The following is a 19,918-nucleotide window of genomic DNA, read 5'->3' as shown; positions in this document are numbered from 1 at the left end:
TGTTGTTCTGGATTAATACAGGCTTAAGAGGTGTTTTCCATGCCCAAGAGACTAAAATGGGACATGCTGACTGGGGCCTCCAGGAGAAAGATTTCACTGCATGCTAGAGCTTAGCGACAGCCAAGCTGTTCAGAGACACAGCAAGTAGCCCGGGCAGGTGATGGAGGCCCTGTCTTAGGAACAGAGGCCGCTGGATGTGGTGGCTCACACCCGTAATCCCAGCACTTTGGGGGGCCGAGGTGGGCAGATTGCCTGAGTTCAGGAGTTCAAGACCAGCCTGGGCAACACAGTGAAACCCCGTCTCTACTAAAATACAAAAAATTAGCCAGGCATGGTGGCGGGCTCCTGTAATCCCAGCTACTTGGGAGACTGAGGCAGAATTGCTTGAACCCAGGAGACGGAGGTTGCAGTGAGCTGAGATTGTGCCACTGCACTCCACTGTGAGTGACAGAGCAAGACTCCGTCTCCAAAAAAAAAAAAAATACAGAGGCCAATGGACACTTGGCCGGCAGGCTGAAGAGAGGCCTTGAGCACCTTAGGAGTGCTTGGACCAGGTCATCTTCAAGCTTCCTAAACTCTTTTCCACCTTGAGCCTTGAGCTGTTCGATGCTAATTGACGTATGTCCCCACCTGGTCTAAAACAAAGGGTCTGAGGTGGCTTTTGGACACATATAAGAAGGCAAAAACGGCCAGGCGCAGTGGCTCATGCCTGTAATCCCAGCACTTTTGGGAGGCTGAGGTGGGTGGATCACCTGAGATCAGGAGTTCGAGACCAGCCTGGTCAATATGGTGAAACCCTGTCTCTACAAAAAATACAAAAAATTAGCCAGGCATGGTGGCAGGCGCCTGTAATCCCAGCTACTTGGGAGGCTAAGGCAGGAGAATCGCTTGAACCTGGGAGGTGGAGGTTGCAGTGAGCTGAGATCATGCCATTGTACTCCAGCCTGGGCAACAAGAGCGAAATTCCGTCTCAAAAAAAAAAAGAAAGAAAAAAAAGAATTTGTTAATTTGTTCCAACAAGATTGACATATTAGGAAACAATCTGAGCATCACATTTTGCATTTTTTTTTTTTTTTTTTTGAGATGGAGTTTCGCTCTTGTTGCCCAGGCTGGAGTGCAATGGCACCATCTTGGCTCACTGCAACCTCCGCCTCCCACGTTCAAGCAATTCTTGTGCCTCAGCCCCCCAAGTAGCTGGAATTACAGGGATGTGCCACCACGCCAGGCTAATTTTGTATTTTTAGTACAGACGGGGTTTCACCACGTTGCTCAGGCTGGTCTCAAACCCCTGAACTTAGGTGATCCACCCACCTCTGCTTCCCAAAGTGCTGGGATTATAGGCATGAGCCACCGTGCCTGGCCTGGATTTTTTTTTGAGTGGTTTTGTCAGTGAAAACTCTAGGTTAACATAGAAACCACACCCAACTCAGCAGAGCCATGTAGGAATACACAAAAAGTACACACATGCGCACCTGAAATCTCCATCAGCTTCACCGAGTGTGTTATGGGTTCACCTGCCCTAGTGAGTCTGGTGGCACAATTCCCTCCGATTTCAGACAACTTCTTTCCACCATTTCACAATATCACACAAACTGCCCCCTTCCGACACCCACTTCCACACCCACTTCCACATCAATCTCAAGTATTCTTTAACCACGGGACATCAGTAAAACTGTGCTTCTGTCTTTCTTCGATTTGTATCTTTGGTTTTATGCATTCCTGACAGCGTTTCAGTGTTATGTCACTCATCCCATTTTCTCATAGGCCCGTGGTTTTTCGTTTTGCTATTGTTGTTTTGTTTTGTTTTTCAGATGGGGTCTCACTCTGTTGCCCAGGCTGGAGTGCAGTCTCAGTAGCTCACTGCAGCCTCAATCTCCCAGGTTCAAGCAATCCTCCCACCTCAGTTTCCCAAGTAGCTGGGACCACAGGTCTGGGCCACCATGCCTGGCTAATGAAAAAACATTTTTTTGCAGACATGGGGTCTCGTTATGTTGACCAAGCTAATCTGGAAACTCCTGGCCTCAAGTTATCCTCCCGCCTTGACCTCCCAAAGCGCTGGCATTAGAGGGGTGAGCCCCCATGCCCAGCTGCCCCATGATCATGATTGCATAGCTTTGCATAGCATGGTGATATTTAGCCACTCATAAGTTGCATTATAGCAGAAATTACTGTACAGCTATTTCCTGCTTTGTCTTTTGATCAAACCAATGGCTTAACAAAGAGCGCCATTCAGGAGTAATAGAAGGCCCACCCAGGCCATGACTGTGTGCGATTCTGAACTTGTGGGGTCACGGGCAGACAAGGCTGGGGCCTGTTTCCTGACCTCACCCTCCCTCGAGGCCCACAAGTACAGAGGTGCTGTGTTCCTTCCCCGTGGCTGCTGGAACAAATGATCACAGCCTGGGGGGCTTCGATCCACAGAAATTGAATCGTCACAGTTCTGGAGCCCAGAAGCCCAGAATCAAGGTGCTGGCAGGGCCACGCTCCCTCCGAAGGCTCGAAGAAAGCCTCCCCCGCCTTTCCCCAGCTCTGGCGGCTCCACTGCTCTTTGGCTTGTGGTGCATCGCACAGATCCCTGCTTCATCATCACCCGGCCTCTTTCCACAGATGCTAGTTAGGGCCTGACCTCACCCTATATGACCTCCTCCTAATTCCATCTCCAAAGACCCTAGTTCCAACTAAGGTCACATTCCAAGGCTCTGGGTAATGAATTTTGGGAGGACACTTCCACTCCCTAAAGGCACCACTGGAAAGAAAGACTATCACAGATCTTCCTGGCAGCCTGTTCACACACAAATTATACAGCGAGTACCAGTAGGGTTAGGGTTTTGCATCCAGGGTGACAGCCTCAGCTCAGCCCAGGCTGAAACTACTCCACCAAAGGGCAGGCAGGTCAGACCCATGCATCAGAAAATGCCCCAGAGTTTGCTCAAGCGTGAGATGAAGGAGTGTGAGGCCAGAACCACCAGGCCAAGGGGACGTGGCCTCTGGGAGAGGAAGAGCTGGGCAGGCTAAATCCAGAAAGTTCCCAGACCCCCTAGCTGCCAGCTCAGTTCAAAAATGCAAGGATGGGCCAGGCGCGGTGGCTCACGCCTGTAATCCCAGCACTTTGGGAGGCCGAGGCGGGTGGATCACGAGGTCAGGAGATCAAGACCACCCTGGCTAACATGGTGAAACCCCGTCTCTACTAAAAATACAGCCGGGCGTGGTGGCCGGCGCCTGTAGACCCAGCTACTCGGGAGGCTGAGGCAGGAGAACGGCGTGAACCCGGGAGACGGAGCTTGCAGTGAGCCGAGATGGGGCCACTGCACTCCAGCCTGGGCGACAGAGCGAGATTCTGTCTCAAAAAAAGAAAAAAAAAATGCAAGGATGACCCCAATCTGGAGGGGACAGGACAGGCCTTCCCTCACAACTCACAACTCCCCTGCAGCGTCTGCAGGGCCCCACCCACCCCAGCCCCCACCTAACGGGGCTCAGCCCTCACCTTCCCACCCACAGGGCCAGGCCTGCCGACACCTGCTTCACCTGGCCATTCAGCGGCACCCCCACTTCCGTGGCCTGTTCAATCTCTCCATTCCAGTGCTGCTGTGGGGGGACCTCTTCACCCCAGCGCTCTGGGACCGCCTGAGCCAACACAAAGCCCCGTATGGCTGGCGGGGGCTCTCTCACCAAGGTAACCCGCGCCCGCCGTCTCTCACCTGCCTTCTGCCTCAGCTTCCTGCTCTTTGCCCTGAAGTAGGCCAGGCCTCTCTGCCCTCATAGCACTGGTGATGCCAGGTCTCCCTGACCCCCTCTCTCCTCCCAGAAGCCCCAGCTATGCAACTCCTGCCTCACCTCCCTCCTCCGTCCAAGCACCCAGGGGTCAGTGAGAGTCATGGGGCTGCCCCCGCCAGTGGGCCTCACCGTCCTGGGGCCTCCCTGGCAAGAAAGGCTGCAGCGTCCAATGGTGGCCAAGGACAGAGGCTGTGGGGCCTCAAACCACCTCACTCACAGTTGCTGCTGCAGGAACCCTCACACTGCAGGCCCAGAGCCCCCTCTACATTATACCTGCACCCAAACCCCCACAGGCCTCCGATTCTTTTCTTTTGCAATATACAGTCTTTTTTATTTTTGAGACGGAGTCTCGCTCTGTCACTCAGGCTGGAGTGCAATGGCACAATCTCAGCTCACTACAACCTCCGCCTCCCGGGTTCAAGTGATTCTTGTGCCTCAGCCTCCCAAGTAGCTGGGATTAGGCATGCACCACCACGCCTGGCTAATTTTTGTATTTTTAATAGAGACATGGTTTCACCATGTTGCCCAGGCTGGTCTCGAACTCCTGGCCTCAAGTGATTCGCCCACCTCACCCTTCCAAAGTTCTGGTATTACAGGTGTGAGCCACCGTGCCCAGCCCAGTCTTTTTTAAGCCCTGAGCTCACTTCTCTAGCACTAGTCTTAAGAAGATAAGTTATTCAAGTTCTTAAGACAAGTGAAGGCCGCCAAGCCCCCTCTTCCACTGTCAGCTTTTCAGTTCTCCCCCCACAGACATCTCCTTCCCCTCCCACCCTCTGTGCTTCTTGGGAGGGACTAGGGTCAGGCCTCAGGGGAGATGGGGCACCAGAACCAGCCTAGGGAAGGCCCCAGGTGCCCCCGATGCCAGCCCTCCTCATGGCTGCTCCCCATCTGTACCCACAGTCATCGCCTCCACCCTGAGCCTTCTGAACGGCTCAGAGAGTGCCAAGCTGTTGGCCCCGCCCAGGGACACCCCTCCAAAGTGTATCCGGTGTGCCGTGGTGGGCAACGGAGGCATTCTGAATGGGTCCCGCCAGGGTCCCAACATCGATGCCCATGACTATGTATTCAGGTATGAGGGGTAGGGGCTGGGGAGGGGCGGGAGGGAGAGTTGCCTGGAGGGTGGGGGTGTCTCCCCCAGGGGCGGTGGGCTATGGCAGCAGTGGCCTGGGCGGCTCAGCAGTTGTGACCAGCACACGGGCATGGACAAGGCAAAAACAAACAGTAGGCCCTGAGGACGGAGCATGGGTGCCCATGCAGGGGACCCAGGAGGAAGCAGCCGCCAGGGCCAGCTCTACCCACTCACAGGGCGTCACCCCTTGAGGTCTGGAGGAGTGGGGGTCTGGTTGACAACTGGGCACTGGTACTGCCATGGGCAGAAGGGAGTGGTCGTACAGAAGCAGGGGGATAGGCCATGCAGAGCCGTGGAGATGGAAGCAGAACAGACGGCCTGGTGTAACCGCAGACACTGACCGGCCTCTGTGCCAACCAGACTCAATGGAGCTGTGATCAAAGGCTTCGAGCGCGATGTGGGCACCAAGACTTCCTTCTACGGTTTCACTGTGAACACGATGAAGAACTCCCTCGTCTCCTACTGGAACCTGGGCTTTACCTCCGTGCCACAAGGACAGGTGAGGCCTCTGGCGGGCATGCCATTGTGGTTGACAATGGCACCATTGTTCCTGGAGTCCCCTCAGTGGGGGCCACAGGGCTCACACACCCTGGTCCAGTGGATGCTGAGGGGGTGCCAGGACTCTGGATGCAAGATACGGCCACTGAAGGTGAGGGGGGATCTGGTCCCGGACTCCCTGCTGATTCAGGCGTCACAGGACTCCTCTGCAGCATGGGATGCGAATGGCCAGCATTTACCCAACGCTTGTGACTTGCCAGGCACTTTACAGAGACCGTGCAACCCATGGTTTTACTGGTGCGGGGATAAAAGCCTGGTGCCTTTCATTCAGTGAGTCAGCGGTAGGGTCAGGATTTGCACCCAGAGTACCCCCCACCTCGAGAGCTGGCATTCTTTGGGGAGCTCAGACTCCCAGGGGAAGGGGATTTATGGAGTTCCTCCTCCCAGCATGTTACAGGGCACACACACGGTCACCACAGCAGCCCTGAGTGGGACCCGTGTACCCATTTCCAGATGACAAAGCAGGGACGCTGAGAGGTTCAGGAACATGTCCAAGGTCACCCAGCTGGAACCATCTAGATCTAGGACCCTCTGACCCCAGCGCTGGGGTTGTTTCCATTTCCCCACACTGGCCCCTGGAAGAATGATGTGTGGCCTCTTGAAATCTCACAATAGCCCTGTGTGAGAAATTGAGGGTCAGAGACACTGAGGGACGTGTCCCAGGTGGCAGCCACTGCATGCGAGCCAGCATCTGGCCCTACCTGCTGGCCTCCAGGTTCCTCCACCCACACCCAAAGGCCGTAACTCAAAGCTTCCCTCCTCAGGGGCTGTGGGTGCCACAGCCACAGGGTTAGGGGATCTCAGGAAAAGGGGATCTGCAGCGCCGGAGGAAGCTGAGTTGGGTTTCTAGAAGCTTCCTCCCCTGACCAGGGGCTTAAGGAGTGTCCTACCATAGTGTCTACACCACACTGAGTCCTCACACTAGAACCTCTCTTCTGTGAAGTGGAACAAAATAGAGCAGCTTTAGACTTTTGTTTTGTTTTGAGACGGAGTCTCACTCTGTCACCCAGGCTGGAGTGCAATGGTGCAATCTCAGCTCACTGCAACGTCTGCCTCCTGGGTTCAAGCGATTCTCCTGCCTCAGCCTCTCAAGAAGCTGGGATTACAGGCACACACCACCACGCCTGGCTAATTTTTGTATTTTTAGTGGAGATGGGGTTTCACCATGTTGGCCAGGCTGGTCTTGAACTCCTGACCTCAAATGATCCATCTGCCTCGGCCACCCAAAGTGTTGGGATTATAGGCATGAGCCACTGCGCCTGGCCTTAGTTTCAGCGTAGCCACAGTACATGTACGAGTTATCTATTACTGTGTAACAAATGATCTCAAAACTTGGTGGCTTTAAACAACAAATATTGACTATCTTGTGGTTTCAATGGGTCAGGAATTTGGGGGGAGCTTAGTGGGAGGTTTTGGCTCAGGTGCAGGTGATGGGCTGCATCATCTGAGAGACCCAAAAGCTTGACTGGAGCTGACATCAAGATGACGTCTCACAGGCCCTTGCCACTTGGGCCCCCTGTAGGCTATTTGAGTATCCTCACGACATGGCAGCTAACTTCATCCAGAGTGAGTGATCTGAGAACGTAAAGGAAGCCACAGTGCCTTTTATGACCTAGTCTCTAAGCCACACACCATCACTTTCCTCTTTATCACAAAAATCCTGTGCATGAGTCGCTAAGTCCAGCCCATACTCCAGGGGATGGCAATTGGGTGCCACCTCCTGAAGGAGCATTAGAGGATTTGTGGACCTACATTGAAACCAGTACAGCACCTCTGGGTGGGAATGAAAGGTATTTAAGGGAAATTCTCCAGTCGGCTCAGGGGGCAAGGTTGGGTGGAGGGCTGTCCACACTGAGGAGCTAAACATGTCCTGGTTCCCCTCCGGGCTCATTGTCTCTATTCTGACAGGACCTGCAGTATATCTTCATCCCCTCAGACATCCGCGACTATGTGATGCTGAGATCGGCCATTCTGGGCGTGCCTGTCCCTGAGGGCCTAGATAAAGGGGACAGGTGAGCAGCCAGGCCGTGGTGGTGTGGGGCGTGGCAGAGGGGCAAGGGACACTGTGGTCATCTCCTTTTTGCTCCCAGGGCCCATCATGGGGTAAGAGGAGGTGGGTGAAGGGCAGCAAGAAAAGCCCTAAGAATTCAATCATCTCCAATTATTCACATAACAGCACTGGGAAATTCTACTTTTTGTCTACCCCTGGAAAGCCTAGGTGACCCTCCGGGTTCCCAGTAGCCCTCTGGGGGCAGTGGGCTGGGGGTGGGAGAGGCAGCTCTTCTGAATGGGCTGAGCAGGTCTGGCTTCTCGGCTTCGGGCTGCACTCTCCCTGCCCAGCCCAGCCGCCAGCGGCTCCGGGTCACAGACTGGGCTGGGTCTGCTGTCCCACTGAGCACACTGTGCTGGAAACCAGAGTTGGGGCCAGTCTGGGCCACTCCTCCTGCTGGGCATCCTTCCCAGGGTCATACCCATGAAACGGGAGAGCAGACTCGAGGCCCAGCGTCCTGAGAGGCGGAAACAATGGGCCCTTTGTCTTCTTTCCCACCTTCCTGCACAGCAGGCCTGGGTCCAGCTCTCTTGAGCCACGACCTGACTCTCATCTGAACCTCCTCCCAGGGGTTCTGAGACAATCTCTTGTCCCTGAGATCAGGTCCCTAAAAACCGACGCCACTGCTGTGGCCCAGACAACCAGCCCTCCTATCTCGGCGTCTCGCTGAGGACATCTTCCCCACCCCCACAGAGCGGCTTTACAGGTGGTCCTTATGGGTTAAGGGCTCTAAAGCCAGGCCCACCCCACCCCCGCTTGGTGATTACCCAACAATTGCTTCCACTGCTGGTCTGAGCTGGGCTTTGTGACACGCTGGGCTTGGGCCCTTGGGGGCTGCCTCAGAGACATCGGGTGGACCTAAGCCTCCCCAACACCAATGAGCTCCCCTTCCCACACCCCTAATCCATCCCCTACCCAGTCTCCCTCCCAGTCCCGTTCCAACAACATTGTCTCCCCTCCAGGCCAGCAGCCTGCCCCTTCCCCCTCCCCCACTCGGGGCTCTTCCTCCCGGCCCCCCTCCCACCCTCCCACCCCAAATGCCTCACAGCCCTCTTCCCGGACTTCGTCCCTGAACCCCAGTCCTCAGGTCCAACACGTGCCCCGCGGGGCTGCCCAAACCCCCACCCCACCCACCTCCAAATCTCCCTCCCAGTCTGGTTTCAAATCCCTCTCTCGAAACCCTTCCCTAACCCCCGCTGTGCCCCCCAAGTCCTCCTTCTACAGCCCTGCCACCTCATCTTCCTATATCGGGCCAATTCAGAACATCCCGTCCTATATCACCCCCTATGTGCCCCGCTTTCTGAAGGAGCCCCCCTTTTTCCAGCCCCCCACAGCACCACTTCCCCAAAACCCATGCTTTGCCTGTCCCTCTCCCTGCCCTGCCCGGAAGCCCCCACCCCCTCCTGACTCACTCTACTTACCTCTCCTTCCCCCACCCCCCCACCACCCCCAGTTTAACTGCCCCTTCCCAACTCCCCCCGGTCTGTTCCTGCCCCCCTCCTCTCTCTCCTACACCCCTCCCGTGGAGGTCCTGGTGAGCAGGAAGCCGCACGTGGTCCCCACCGTACTGCCTGCCACCTTCTACACCCCCTTCTCCCGCTACTACTCCCAGCCCCGCTCCTACCGCTCAGGGTACCGCGGCTACTCCGGCGCCCTGACCCTCCCCTCCATCTCCCCCTTGCAATACGACGGCTCTGGGCGCTCTGTCCACTTCTATCATGGGTCCTAGGCCGCACACCTATTTTGGACCAGAAGCCTCTGCCAGTAAATTCAAGCTGCTACACCCGGACTTCATCAGCTACCTGACAGAAAGGTACGGAGTGGGGTGCCTGAAGAACAGCGTCCCCTTCCTTCCGCCTTTTACACACCCACCCCACATCCAGTCAGCGCCCTTGCACGAGCCCCACGCACTGACCGATAACCAGAGCTCCACTGTCCCGAGTGCTGTGTGCGAAGCACTGTCACTTCATTTACTGTTTTATTTAGCACCTTGATAGAGGGAGGGTGATATGTGTCAGTCACCAGGAAATGGACAGGAAACTCAGGATAACTCAAGGAGGTTTATACAAAGGCACAGACTGGGAGTTGGGGCCATAAGGTGCACAGCAGCAGTGGCGCCGTCAGCAGCAGGGCATCAGAACCTTCAGGCCCAAACACAGCCAACACAAGGTGCCGGAAGGAACCCAGGGACCAGCCTCAACCCCCTTCCCTCCCTCCTGCCAGGGGTTCTCAATGTGGATGTGCATATGGTCCTCATTTGGGGTTGTCACAAGGGTGGTGGGGGCAAGTGCCATCAGTGGGTAGAGGCCAGGGATGCTGCTGAACATCACAAGAAGCACCTGGCCCCAAGTGTCAATAGCACTGAGACTGAGAAACCCTGCTGTGGACCAGAAGCTCGAATCCCAGGGCAGGGAGCAGTTGGAGGGGTGTGTGGATCTGGGGAGGCAAATGAAGCCCCTCTAATTAGTCCCGTGCTACAGAGGAAGACAGGCTCTGAGAGGTCAGGTGATCGGCCTGGCACAGCTCGATGTGAACTCGGGCCTGAGGGCAGAGCCCGTGGTCACACCCTGGCCTCACTCTTGGACTGTGTGGGTCCAGTCACAGGGTCTGAGCTCCCTGTTCCTCACGCGTGATTCCTACTTAATCAAGATGTGGAGTAGAGAGAAACTGCAGTCTCAGGCTAAATAAACAGGCCACCTATGCCCTTGGCAGTGTGGTTACTTAGTAGCTTGGGGTGAAAACAAGCTGTTGCCAAAAGGGGGAACCTGTGGTTCCTTTCTCACTACCCCCTCCCCCAACCTTACCTAAGGTCTCAAAGATCTTTGTATTTAGTCCACTTGGACCAAATAAAGAACTGATTGGAGTAGAAGGCCCTCAGTTTTTGAAGTTTTCCCACCTATCTGAATGTGTAGTTGTGAAGTGTGATGATAGCCATCAAGCTAGTGAGCTGAAACGTCTCTTTTTGCTTCCAGGTTCTTGAAATCAAAGTTGATTAACACAAATTTTGGAGACCTATATATGCCTAGTACCGGGGCTCTCATGCTGCTGACAGCTTTGCATACCTGTGACCAGGTAAGAGGCCTTCTCTTCCAGAAGCCCATGCCGGCAGAACACAGGATAACAGAACCCAACAGGATCCCGATATCCCTTACCTCGGAGCTGGGACTCTTGGCCTCTGTTCGTGGAATCCCCAGTTCCAAGAGTGCTGCTGGTACTGCTCATTTCCTTGCCCACAACCCAGGGGACTTTGAAGGACAGGTCCTGGGCCAGCCTTGCCTTGGCTCCTGACACCTGCCCCAGGCTTCCTTCTTTCACTCTTCTCCAAGGCAGCCACTCAATACGGTATTTAAGGCTCAAATCATCAAACTGCCCTTGTGAAAGCCAAAGTCCTCAACATACTGGGCCAAATAGGGACATTCTTTTATGGGGACATCCTAGAGCTGGGGTAGGGCAGCAGGTTTAGCCTCCCACATGCAACTACTTTGAAATCACCGTTAAGAGTCATTCCTGATGGGATATGACCCACGTGAAGCTCGTGGAGGCAGGGGCCAAGCAGCAGCTTTCAAGGAGAGGCCGTGACCCACGCTAAAGCTGGTATGGAGAGCTGGGGTCCAAATGCCTCTCCACGACTCACACCTAAATCTTTTCCCTCTTTTTTGAGACAGGGCCTCAACTCTGTCACCCAGGCTTAAGTGCAGTGGTGTGATGATCCTCCTGCCTCAGCTTCCCAAGTAGCTGGGTAGCTGGGATCACAGGCATGTACTGCCACACCCGGCTCTTTTTTTTTTTTTTTTTTACTTTTTGTAGAGACAGGGTCTCACCATGTTGCCCAGGCTGGTCTCAAACTTCCAAGCTCAAGTGATCCTCCCACCTCAACTTCCCAGTGTTGGGATTACAGGCGTGAGCCACCACACAGGGCCTTTTCCTATTCTGATGCAGGAGTGTCTTGACTGCAGTCCCCAGTTAGGATAGAGAGAGTAGTAATGGGCTTTTGCCTCCACCCTCAAGTTCCAAATCCAGCTCTGGCAATCACCAGCTATGCCAAGTGGGGACACAGTGAGTCACCCCTGAATCCATCTCCCCACTTGCTAAGTGGGAATAAGCCCTAGACCATTATCCTCACCTCAGCAGAGGGACACCTTTCTAAACTCATGTCACTTCACCCAAGTGTCTGTACACACTAGACGCTCAACAAATACTAATCCAACGACTGTCCTTGCCCAGGTCAGTGCCTATGGATTCATCACAAGCAACTACTGGAAATTTTCCGACCACTATTTCGAACGAAAAATGAAGCCACTGATATTTTATGCAAACCACGATCTGTCCCTGGAAGCTGCCCTGTGGAGGGACCTGCACAAGGCCGGCATCCTTCAGCTGTACCAGCGCTGACCCCAAGGCACTGAGCCCTTTGCTTCTTCAAGAGTTGCGGCCCTGATCCTCTCAAGTGGCCAAAAGCTTTTTTAACTTTTCAATCTTCACCTTCCCTTCTTGCCAACAGAGGGCACTGGGGTGAATTCAAGATTTTCATCGAGGTCTGTTCAATATAGGACACCCCAGCTTGTCCTTGGCTCATCCAAGAACTCTTCTGTATCTAAAACAATACATCTCAATCTTGGCCAAGGGAAAATGGACTGCTTTGCTGGATTGGCCCTGAGCAACTTTAGGAAATGTCGGTGGAGTGTTCAGCAAGATCAGACAGCAGTCCAGGTCAAAGGCAAACACACACGCTCCAGCCCAAATCCTCCTTGTGGCACATCCTACCCCAGAGGCTAAAGTGATTCAAGGACTCCAGGACACCTCTTAAGAGCCTTTCTAAGAACATGATAGGCTTACTTCTGCTCCATAATAAAGTGGGAGAAAAAAGCCAGAATATAACTTAAGACTAGATAACTGCGTACATGATGGACCATTTTTTTTTTGGCTGGGTAGAGAAATCATATAAAACGCAGGCTGTTTAGCATGGAGATGACTCTCAGAACACTGGGAGCGTCTGGCACTTGATGGGGGTTAGTTGCTTGGCAGCCTGCCTGCCACCGAGGGAAGTCCCATTAGAGATGTATCACCACCTTATCACCAACAGGATGATGTCACCAGGTAATAAACCTTCATCCTCATATCATGGCGTCAGTAAATTTGAACTCAGCTGACGGTAGTTTCCCAAGTTTATTGTAAGTGGTTTTAAGTTAAGTCTCATCCAAACAAGTTATCACACAGCACTTAACCAAGCCCTGGGATTTACTGTCTTGATGACTACATGGCTTTGCAGTCTGAGATGCTTCAGTGTGCAAGGCAGCAGCTGGGGGGGCAGGAGGGGGGTCTTCACAGGGACAGCTGCCAAGAGACTTCCCGAGGCACATCAGTTACGTTGGTCAATTTAGGAAACGGTCTGGTTCTGCAGCTTTGAAAGGTGGATTCTTTCTATTAGCACACTTTACAAGAGGGATTGTAAAGGATTAACTCAGTCACCAGAAACGAAACACCACTTCAGAAATTCAGAGACCTCTGATCAACAGAACAGACATTTGGGCTTTAATTGCTAAAGCAGCTACCTACTTGGGGAAACCATGGCATTCTGCTGCCTGGACAGCAGGAATTAAGAGAGATTTCAGAGTTACTGGCACGAGGACAAAGCCTCTCAGCTCGCTTCACCTTGGCAACCTTAAACAGTCCCTCCTTGGTCTCTATGATAGCAGTATGTTCCTTTGGATAGAATACTTGGTTTGGAAAGAATGTAGTCAAATGTAGGATATGTAAGTACTCCTCAACAGTCACAATCCATCCTAGTATCTTAAATAGTGATTTTTTTTTTTTATTTACAAAAGAGGTTTATTGGACTTACAGTTCCACGTGGCTGGGAAGGCCTCACAATCATGGCGGAAGGTGAAAGCCACATCTCACATGGCAGCAGATAAGAGAAAAAAAGGTAGTGATCTTTTAGTAAAGAAACCTGAGACTAGTAGTGGGCTTGGAGCCAGAGGATCGCTTAAGTCCAGGAGTTCGAGACCAGCCAGGGTAACAAATTGAAACCCCCCAACTTTAAAATTAAAAAACGAAAGAAAAAATAGCTGGGTGTGGTGGCTCACACCTGTAATCCTAGCACTTTGGGAGGCCAAGGCTGGTGGATTGCCTGAGCTCGGGAGTTTGAGACCAACCTGGGCAACATGGTTGAAACCCTGTCTCTACTAAAACATAAAAAATCAGCCAGGTGTGGTAGCGTGCACCTGTAGTCCCAGTTACTTGGGAGGCTGCGGCACAAGAATTGCTTGAACCTGGGAGGTAGAGGTTGCAGAGATCATGCCACTGCACTCCCAGCCTGGGTGACAGAGCAAGACTGTCTCAAAAACAACAACAAAAACAAAACAAAACAAAAAACCTCTCAAAAAAATGAAAAAATTTTAAATTAAAAAAAAATGCTGGGTCTGATGGCTCACGCCTGTAATCTCAGCACTTTGGGAAGCTGAGGCAGGCAGATCACAAGGTCAGGAGATAGAGACCATCCTGGCCAACATGGTGAAACCCAGTCTCTACTAAAGAAGGTACGTGCCTGTAGTCCCAGCACTCAGGAGGCTGAGCCAGGAGAATTGCTTGAACCCGGGAGGTGGAGGTTGCAGTGAGCCAAGATTGTACCACTTCACTCCAGCCTGGCGACAGAGTGGAACTCCGTCTCAAAAAATAAACAAAATAAAATAAAATAAAGCAAAAATATAAAATGTAAAAAAAAAAAAAAAAAAAAAAAAAGGGAAAAAGGAAGCGGATTGCCTTGGTGAGTCAACACTGGGTATTTTCTGACCACTATTTGAAACAAAAAAGGAAACCACTGATATTCTATGCAAAGATCTGTTCCTGGAAGCCACTCTGCGGAGACACCAGGAGAACTTTTATCAATCCTTCATTGATTTGAAGGAAAAGTGCTAAAGCAATGGTTGTGGGTGGCAACCCATTAGCAGATCACAAAATCACTGTAGTGGGTAACTAAACAAGAGGAAACACAAGACGGCATCCTGTGTAACTGGGGTTAAGCATTACTCTCTGAAACTCATGGCATCAGTTTCCTCTTAGGCTCTTCCAACAGAGTATAATCATGTTCATTTCAGTTTACAATCCTTGCAGTCCCATCGATTTGTGAGATTATACCCAGGTCATCCACAGTGGAGGTCTGAAAATGTTCTTAGTTGTACTCTAATTTCACCAACTGCCAAAAGGTTTTCCAGAATAATCTCAGTTGCTTCATTCCTTTAAAGGTGAAGCCCGAAGAACGCATGGCGATTACTTTAGAGGAACAATTAGCAGCAGAGGCAGGGCTGTGCTGATCCCATCTGGCATCGCTGGGAGCTAACCTATAGAACAGAAGAATAATTTGAAGTAACAGCCAAGGAAGTGACTCAAAACTGAATGCTATATAACAACTAATTTGGGAGAACAGGCAGTCAGTCCAAGAGCACTCACTCTCACCACCAGCAGGCATGTGCACGTTGCGGGAGCGTAACGGGGCACTATCACACCATTTTGGTGCAGGCTGGTGTGGATCCAGGATGACTCATTTTAAGGAGACAGTACCTCTGAGGGAGCAGTTTCTGGTAAGAGGCCAGTAAACAACTATCAGAAAGCACTCCCTCTGGATAGAAACATTTCAAGTCAAATCTTATGGTTTACTTGAGTTCTGTAGTCAAGTCCACTCAGCAGACAATAACCACTTGATAAGCTACCCTTTTCACTGTTTTACTTGCAGGCTGTAAACTACTGGGGCCAGTTTTTAGGCTCATTAAATCTCACCCAGAATACAGCTTCTTTGGTGTCCAGCAAAAACACAACCTTAAATACAAAGAGTTTGCACACACCTCCCCTTTCAACAGAAAAGAAAGGCAATCTGTGTGCACTTCAAGCCTGGCATTCCAATGGGAACAAAGCTGAGCACCCCACTCTCCAGCACCACTTGGTTTCTTTCTTGCTCACATGCCAGTCCTGACATTCAGACAGGATCTAAGCTACAAACTTAGGAGACCTCCCTGGCGTCCTTAACAAAGCACATAGAAACCAAACAGCCATGGTTTCCCCTAAATGTCAGGACCCTGGAGCAGAGGCAAGGTCAGAGTCATTAAGCATTCTCATTGCCACAAGCTGGCATACATCCTACATTCCAATCTGTTTCTAAGAGCGCATTCATTTTCTTGAAATATGTAACAAGCACTTTCATTCCACAATAAGGGCATAAATCAAATCCGGGGTACTTGTGCATTTCTGCCACCTCACACAGCCTGTACCCTCAGAGCCATAATCAAAGGACTAGAGAAAGCAGGACAATCACTCATTTGCTTTTCACGTTTTAGAGGAATGATGCTCTAGACTGGGCTCTCAGCAGGATATGCTGAGGGAAAAAAAAAGGGGGGGGAAAAACAAAAAAACCATGGAGCCAAACCCTTAAGCCTCAGAATAGATTATTTCCCTCAGTCCAGATTTTCAGACAGGGATAACTAACCATCATAGGCTTGTGGGACTTCTTACGGATATGAAAGATGTAAACAAAGCTTACAAACAGGAAAGCAATCATTTCACTTGTTTCCGGCAAAGCAGTTCAGTTTCGTCTCTTATTGCAGACACCTAGCAACAAAACGCTACTAAAGTCTCCCTGCCCCCATTGCTTTAAGTCCAGAGCAGGGGAAGCAAAAAAGATTACCACTCCCCCAAACCAAACCAAGCCTGTTTACCAGTTCGTCTACTTACTCACATTGAAGACATGGCACTTTGGGTCCGGGTCCAGGTCCTGGTTCAGAGCAGCTGCCACACCGTGGCTTCTAGAGGATCCTTTTCTGGCTTTGGAAACTGAGGCTGACTGCACCTGGGAAGGAAGAGAAATTAAGAAAAAAAACTACTTAAGATACACACAGAGTAACTCTCAAGTAGCTTAAAATTTCTGTAAGGCAAACTTGGGAAACTGAGTTTCAGATATTCAAATTCCACACAGAAAGGCCTTTCTTTGCCTTCAGACAGGGATAACTTGAAATCATCATGGACTCAGCTCCCACCAACCTGCTGGCCCACAGCACTAACAGCCACAGCACACGCAAACTATTTTTTTCTTATCAAATTGTTCACTTCCCTCACGCAAACTCTTTGTGGAGCAAGTATGTGACTTTTTCTTTTTTTGAAAAGTAGTTTCACTCTTGTTGCCCAGGCTGGAGTGCAATGACGCGATCTCGGCTCACTGCAACCTCCACCTCCCAGGTTCAAGTGATTCTCCTGCCTCAGACTCCCAGGTAAGTTGGGATTACAAGCATGCGCCACCACGCCAGGCTAATTTTGTATTTTTAGTAGAGACGGAGTTTCTCCATGTTGGTCAGGCTGGTCTCGAACTCCCGACCTCAGATGATCCACCCGCCTCGGCCTCCCAAAGTGCTGGGATTACAGGTGTCAGCCACTGTGCCCTCCAGGCTTTCAGTTTTTTAAGACAGAGTATTAGAGATTTGCCCAAGAGCTACTTAAAAATAGCCAGCACTATAATCTCACTATAATAAAATCCTTGCACTAAAAACAGATCAGATCATCTACTTCAAGCTTGTCTAACCCACAGCCTGCATGTGGCTCAGGACGGCTTTGAATGCAGCCCAACACAAATTTGTAAACTTTAGGACGGCTTTGAATGCAGCCCAACAAATTTGTAAACTTTCTTAAAATATTATGTTTTTTTTTTTTTTTTTTAGCTCATCAGCTATCATTAGTGTTAGTTTATTTTATGTGTGACCCAAGACAATTCTTCTTCCAATGTGGCACAGGGAAGCCAAAAGATTGACACCCCTGATCTAGTTACTACCCACTTGCTCTTGGACTGGCCACATGATTCCTGGACTCCACTCCAGAGCCATTCTCACCCATGCCTGGAGGTGAGGCCCAGGAATGTGTATATTTTAACACTTTGTAGGTGGCTCTGATGTAATAATCAAGTTTGGAAATCACTAACCCTGTTTCACAAATGAAGAAACAAGACTCTGGTGAGAAAATAGGCTGAGACTAGAGCTCAGATCTCTAGTTAGCCTAACGTGTGGTATACAAGAGTTTCTCAACCTCAGCTCTACTAACATACTGGGTGGATCAATTATTCCTCATGCAGGCTGTTGTATGCATTGTAGGATATTTATTTATTTACAGAGTTTCGCTCTTGTCGCCTAGACTGGAGTACAACAGTGCGATCTCAGCTCACTGCAAACCTCTGCCTCCTGGGTTCAAGAGATTCTCCTGCCTTAGTCTCCCAAGCAGCTTGGATTACAGGTGCCCGCCACTACACCCAGCTAATTTTTGTATTTTTAGTAGAGACAAGGTTTCACCATGTTGGCGAGGCTGGTCTCGAACTCGAACTCCTGACCTCAGGCGATCCACCTGTTTCGGCCTCCCAAAGTGCTGGGATTACAGGCATGAGATAAATATCCAGGCCCAGCCAGGGTATTTATTAATAGTAGCATTCACCAGATGCCAGGAACACCATCGCTCCCCAGTTCAGAACTGCCAGTCTAACTCACTAACTGCTTGTATAACTTTGGGCAAAAGAACTCTCTACGCCTCACTTTTACTTACTCAGCAGCAGAGTGGGGAAAAAAATTTACCTCATATGGGGTTGACATTAGAAATACTATTTATGGCCAGGCGAGGTGGCTCACGCCTGTAATCCCAGCACGGATCACCTGAAGTCGGGAGTTCAAGACCAGCCTGACCAACATGGAGAAACCCCGTCTCTACTAAAAATACAAAATTAGCTAGGCGTGGTGGCGCATGCCTGTAATCCCAGCTACTTGGGAGGCTGAGGCAGGAGACTAGCTTGAACCCGGGAGGCAGAGGTTGCGCTGAGCCAAGATCGCACCAGCGCACTCCAGCCTGGGCAACAAGAGCAAAACTCTGTCTCAAAACAAACAAACAAAAAATGCTCTTTATGAGAGTGCTTGGCAAGGACCCTATCAAAAGGAATTCCATACTACTTCCATTATCTGGGCAATCATAACCCTGGACTTCCATTATCTGGGCAATCATAACCCTGGAAGGCCAACACATCCCCAAAACTAACAAACCAATACTTAAAGAGGACCATAAGCATATTCAAGTCTATGAAAGTACTAAAAATCTCACCATTTACAGAAATTTCATCATGAAGATCCTTACACTTAACACCTTAAGGTGATGAGTTTTCACATGACTGTTTTCAAGGCCACAGCCAACACCTTTAATCTAAAAGAGAAGGATAACAGGCTTCATTCTAACAGAAACCACCTTAAGGTTTATTCTCCAGATTTGTATTAAACAGCTGAGCCTCAGCAAGTCAGACCTCCTCACAAAAGATACCATTTCAGACAGGGATAACTTTAAATCATCCTCAGCTCAGCCAATAACAAAGATTCCTAAATCCTAGCGATCCAAAATTCATTTGCCATGTCTCTTTCATCCCTGCATGCCCTAACGAGGATCCACGTTGGTTACAATGACACCTAGTGGCCCCAAATTACACGGGCAAAGACCCTACTCATTTTTATCATTAAAATAATTAGCATTCTGAATTTTGAGTAATTTCTTACCATAGCTGGCTTGTATGTCAACACGTATTCTCATACTTGAACTTCAGAATAAAGCAGGAGGTGAAGGTATGTGATGGCACCAACTGTGCTTTCTCATTTCTAGTGACCACTCAGGCCCTGCCTGCACCCACTCTTACTCATGTTAAGGGATCCATCTATTACTCTGATCCTTCAATCTGGAGCTCTGCTTTTCACCGCCTCTGCAGACGCCAAACAAAGAAAGGCCTCTGGGGGAGGAAAAAATGCTCGTTGTTAAAACTACGGCTTTCCAGAAGTTTACAATCCTATTGACTCCTATCTGTAAAGCTAAATATGAACTACCGATTGGGGCCGTCCTCAAGGCACTCCAAGCGGAATCACGTCTTCACACGTTAACACTCCTGATGCTGAATTAAGAACCACCATCGTCAGAGTCTGCCCGTGCGCGGGCACCGAAGACCCCTGGGCATGCACGCTCAGCACACGCGCGGCGGAGGCGCACGGGGCTGCCCAGGTTGTTAGGCGCTCTCCCCCGCAGAAGCCGGCCCTATGACGCCGAGGACGGGCTTGAGCTCTCTCCCTTCACATAGTAACATTTTCTCAACGTTTGGAAAGCATTTTCTCATCCAGTACTTTTAACCCTCCTAACCACCCTATGAGGGAGAAACCGAGATTATCGTCACCACTTCGTCTCTGAGGAAGGGAAGCCAAGTATGTTAGTGTTGTGTCAAGGAAGACCCCGTTTTCCCACTCAGGCAGCCTTACCATCATCACTAAAGGCCTGAGACTGCTCGCCATGCTCAACACCGACGGGAGTGGCCATGTCTTCCAGCCACGCGGCCGACCTCGAAAAGAACGCGAGACCGCGCC

The 19,918-nt window shown here is 50.9% G+C and overlaps 2 protein-coding genes, 1 long non-coding RNA gene and 3 other non-coding genes across 11 annotated transcripts in view; 2 read left to right on the top strand and 4 right to left on the bottom strand.

Annotated features, from left to right (window-relative positions):
- Window positions 1–13,115, top strand: part of ST6GALNAC2 (ST6 N-acetylgalactosaminide alpha-2,6-sialyltransferase 2) — a 21,350-nt gene extending 8,235 nt beyond the window's left edge. Inside the window, exons 3-9 of the mRNA XM_003818300.6 lie at window positions 3,499–3,673; window positions 4,675–4,843; window positions 5,264–5,402; window positions 7,370–7,473; window positions 9,241–9,324; window positions 10,484–10,583; window positions 11,736–13,115. Of these exons, the coding sequence (XP_003818348.1) occupies window positions 3,499–3,673; window positions 4,675–4,843; window positions 5,264–5,402; window positions 7,370–7,473; window positions 9,241–9,324; window positions 10,484–10,583; window positions 11,736–11,903 (939 nt within the window). The 3' untranslated portion in view covers window positions 11,904–13,115. The remainder of the gene's footprint in view (window positions 1–3,498; window positions 3,674–4,674; window positions 4,844–5,263; window positions 5,403–7,369; window positions 7,474–9,240; window positions 9,325–10,483; window positions 10,584–11,735) is intronic.
- On the top strand, window positions 8,289–9,240 carry LOC129394496 (uncharacterized). The gene has a single exon (XM_055102126.2). The coding sequence runs from the start codon at window positions 8,389–8,391 to the stop codon at window positions 9,238–9,240; it is 852 nt and encodes a 283-aa protein (XP_054958101.1). The 5' UTR covers window positions 8,289–8,388.
- Window positions 12,664–19,918, bottom strand: LOC100991630 (uncharacterized). Of its 6 annotated transcripts, none has more exons than XR_010110719.1 (5): window positions 19,814–19,904; window positions 19,070–19,296; window positions 18,627–18,725; window positions 16,236–16,350; window positions 12,664–14,851 (listed from the first exon to the last, which is right to left on the bottom strand). It is a non-coding gene; the product is annotated as an uncharacterized LOC100991630 (long non-coding RNA). The 6 variants fall into 6 exon arrangements; XR_004667370.3 differs by having other exon boundaries at window positions 16,240–16,350; XR_004667368.3 differs by lacking the exon at window positions 19,070–19,296 and having other exon boundaries at window positions 19,814–19,918.
- Window positions 15,933–16,004, bottom strand: LOC112437644 (small nucleolar RNA R38). The gene has a single exon (XR_003026204.1). It is a non-coding gene; the product is annotated as a small nucleolar RNA R38 (small nucleolar RNA).
- Window positions 16,447–16,530, bottom strand: LOC112437642 (small nucleolar RNA R38). The gene has a single exon (XR_003026202.1). It is a non-coding gene; the product is annotated as a small nucleolar RNA R38 (small nucleolar RNA).
- On the bottom strand, window positions 18,802–18,879 carry LOC112437641 (small nucleolar RNA R38). Its single transcript, XR_003026201.1, has one exon. It is a non-coding gene; the product is annotated as a small nucleolar RNA R38 (small nucleolar RNA).

Source organism: Pan paniscus, chromosome 19, assembly GCF_029289425.2.
Source record: "Pan paniscus chromosome 19, NHGRI_mPanPan1-v2.0_pri, whole genome shotgun sequence".
NCBI lineage: Eukaryota > Metazoa > Chordata > Mammalia > Primates > Hominidae > Pan > Pan paniscus.
Note: the sequence above shows the minus strand (reverse complement) of the source record. Positions and strands in the feature narration are given on the sequence as shown.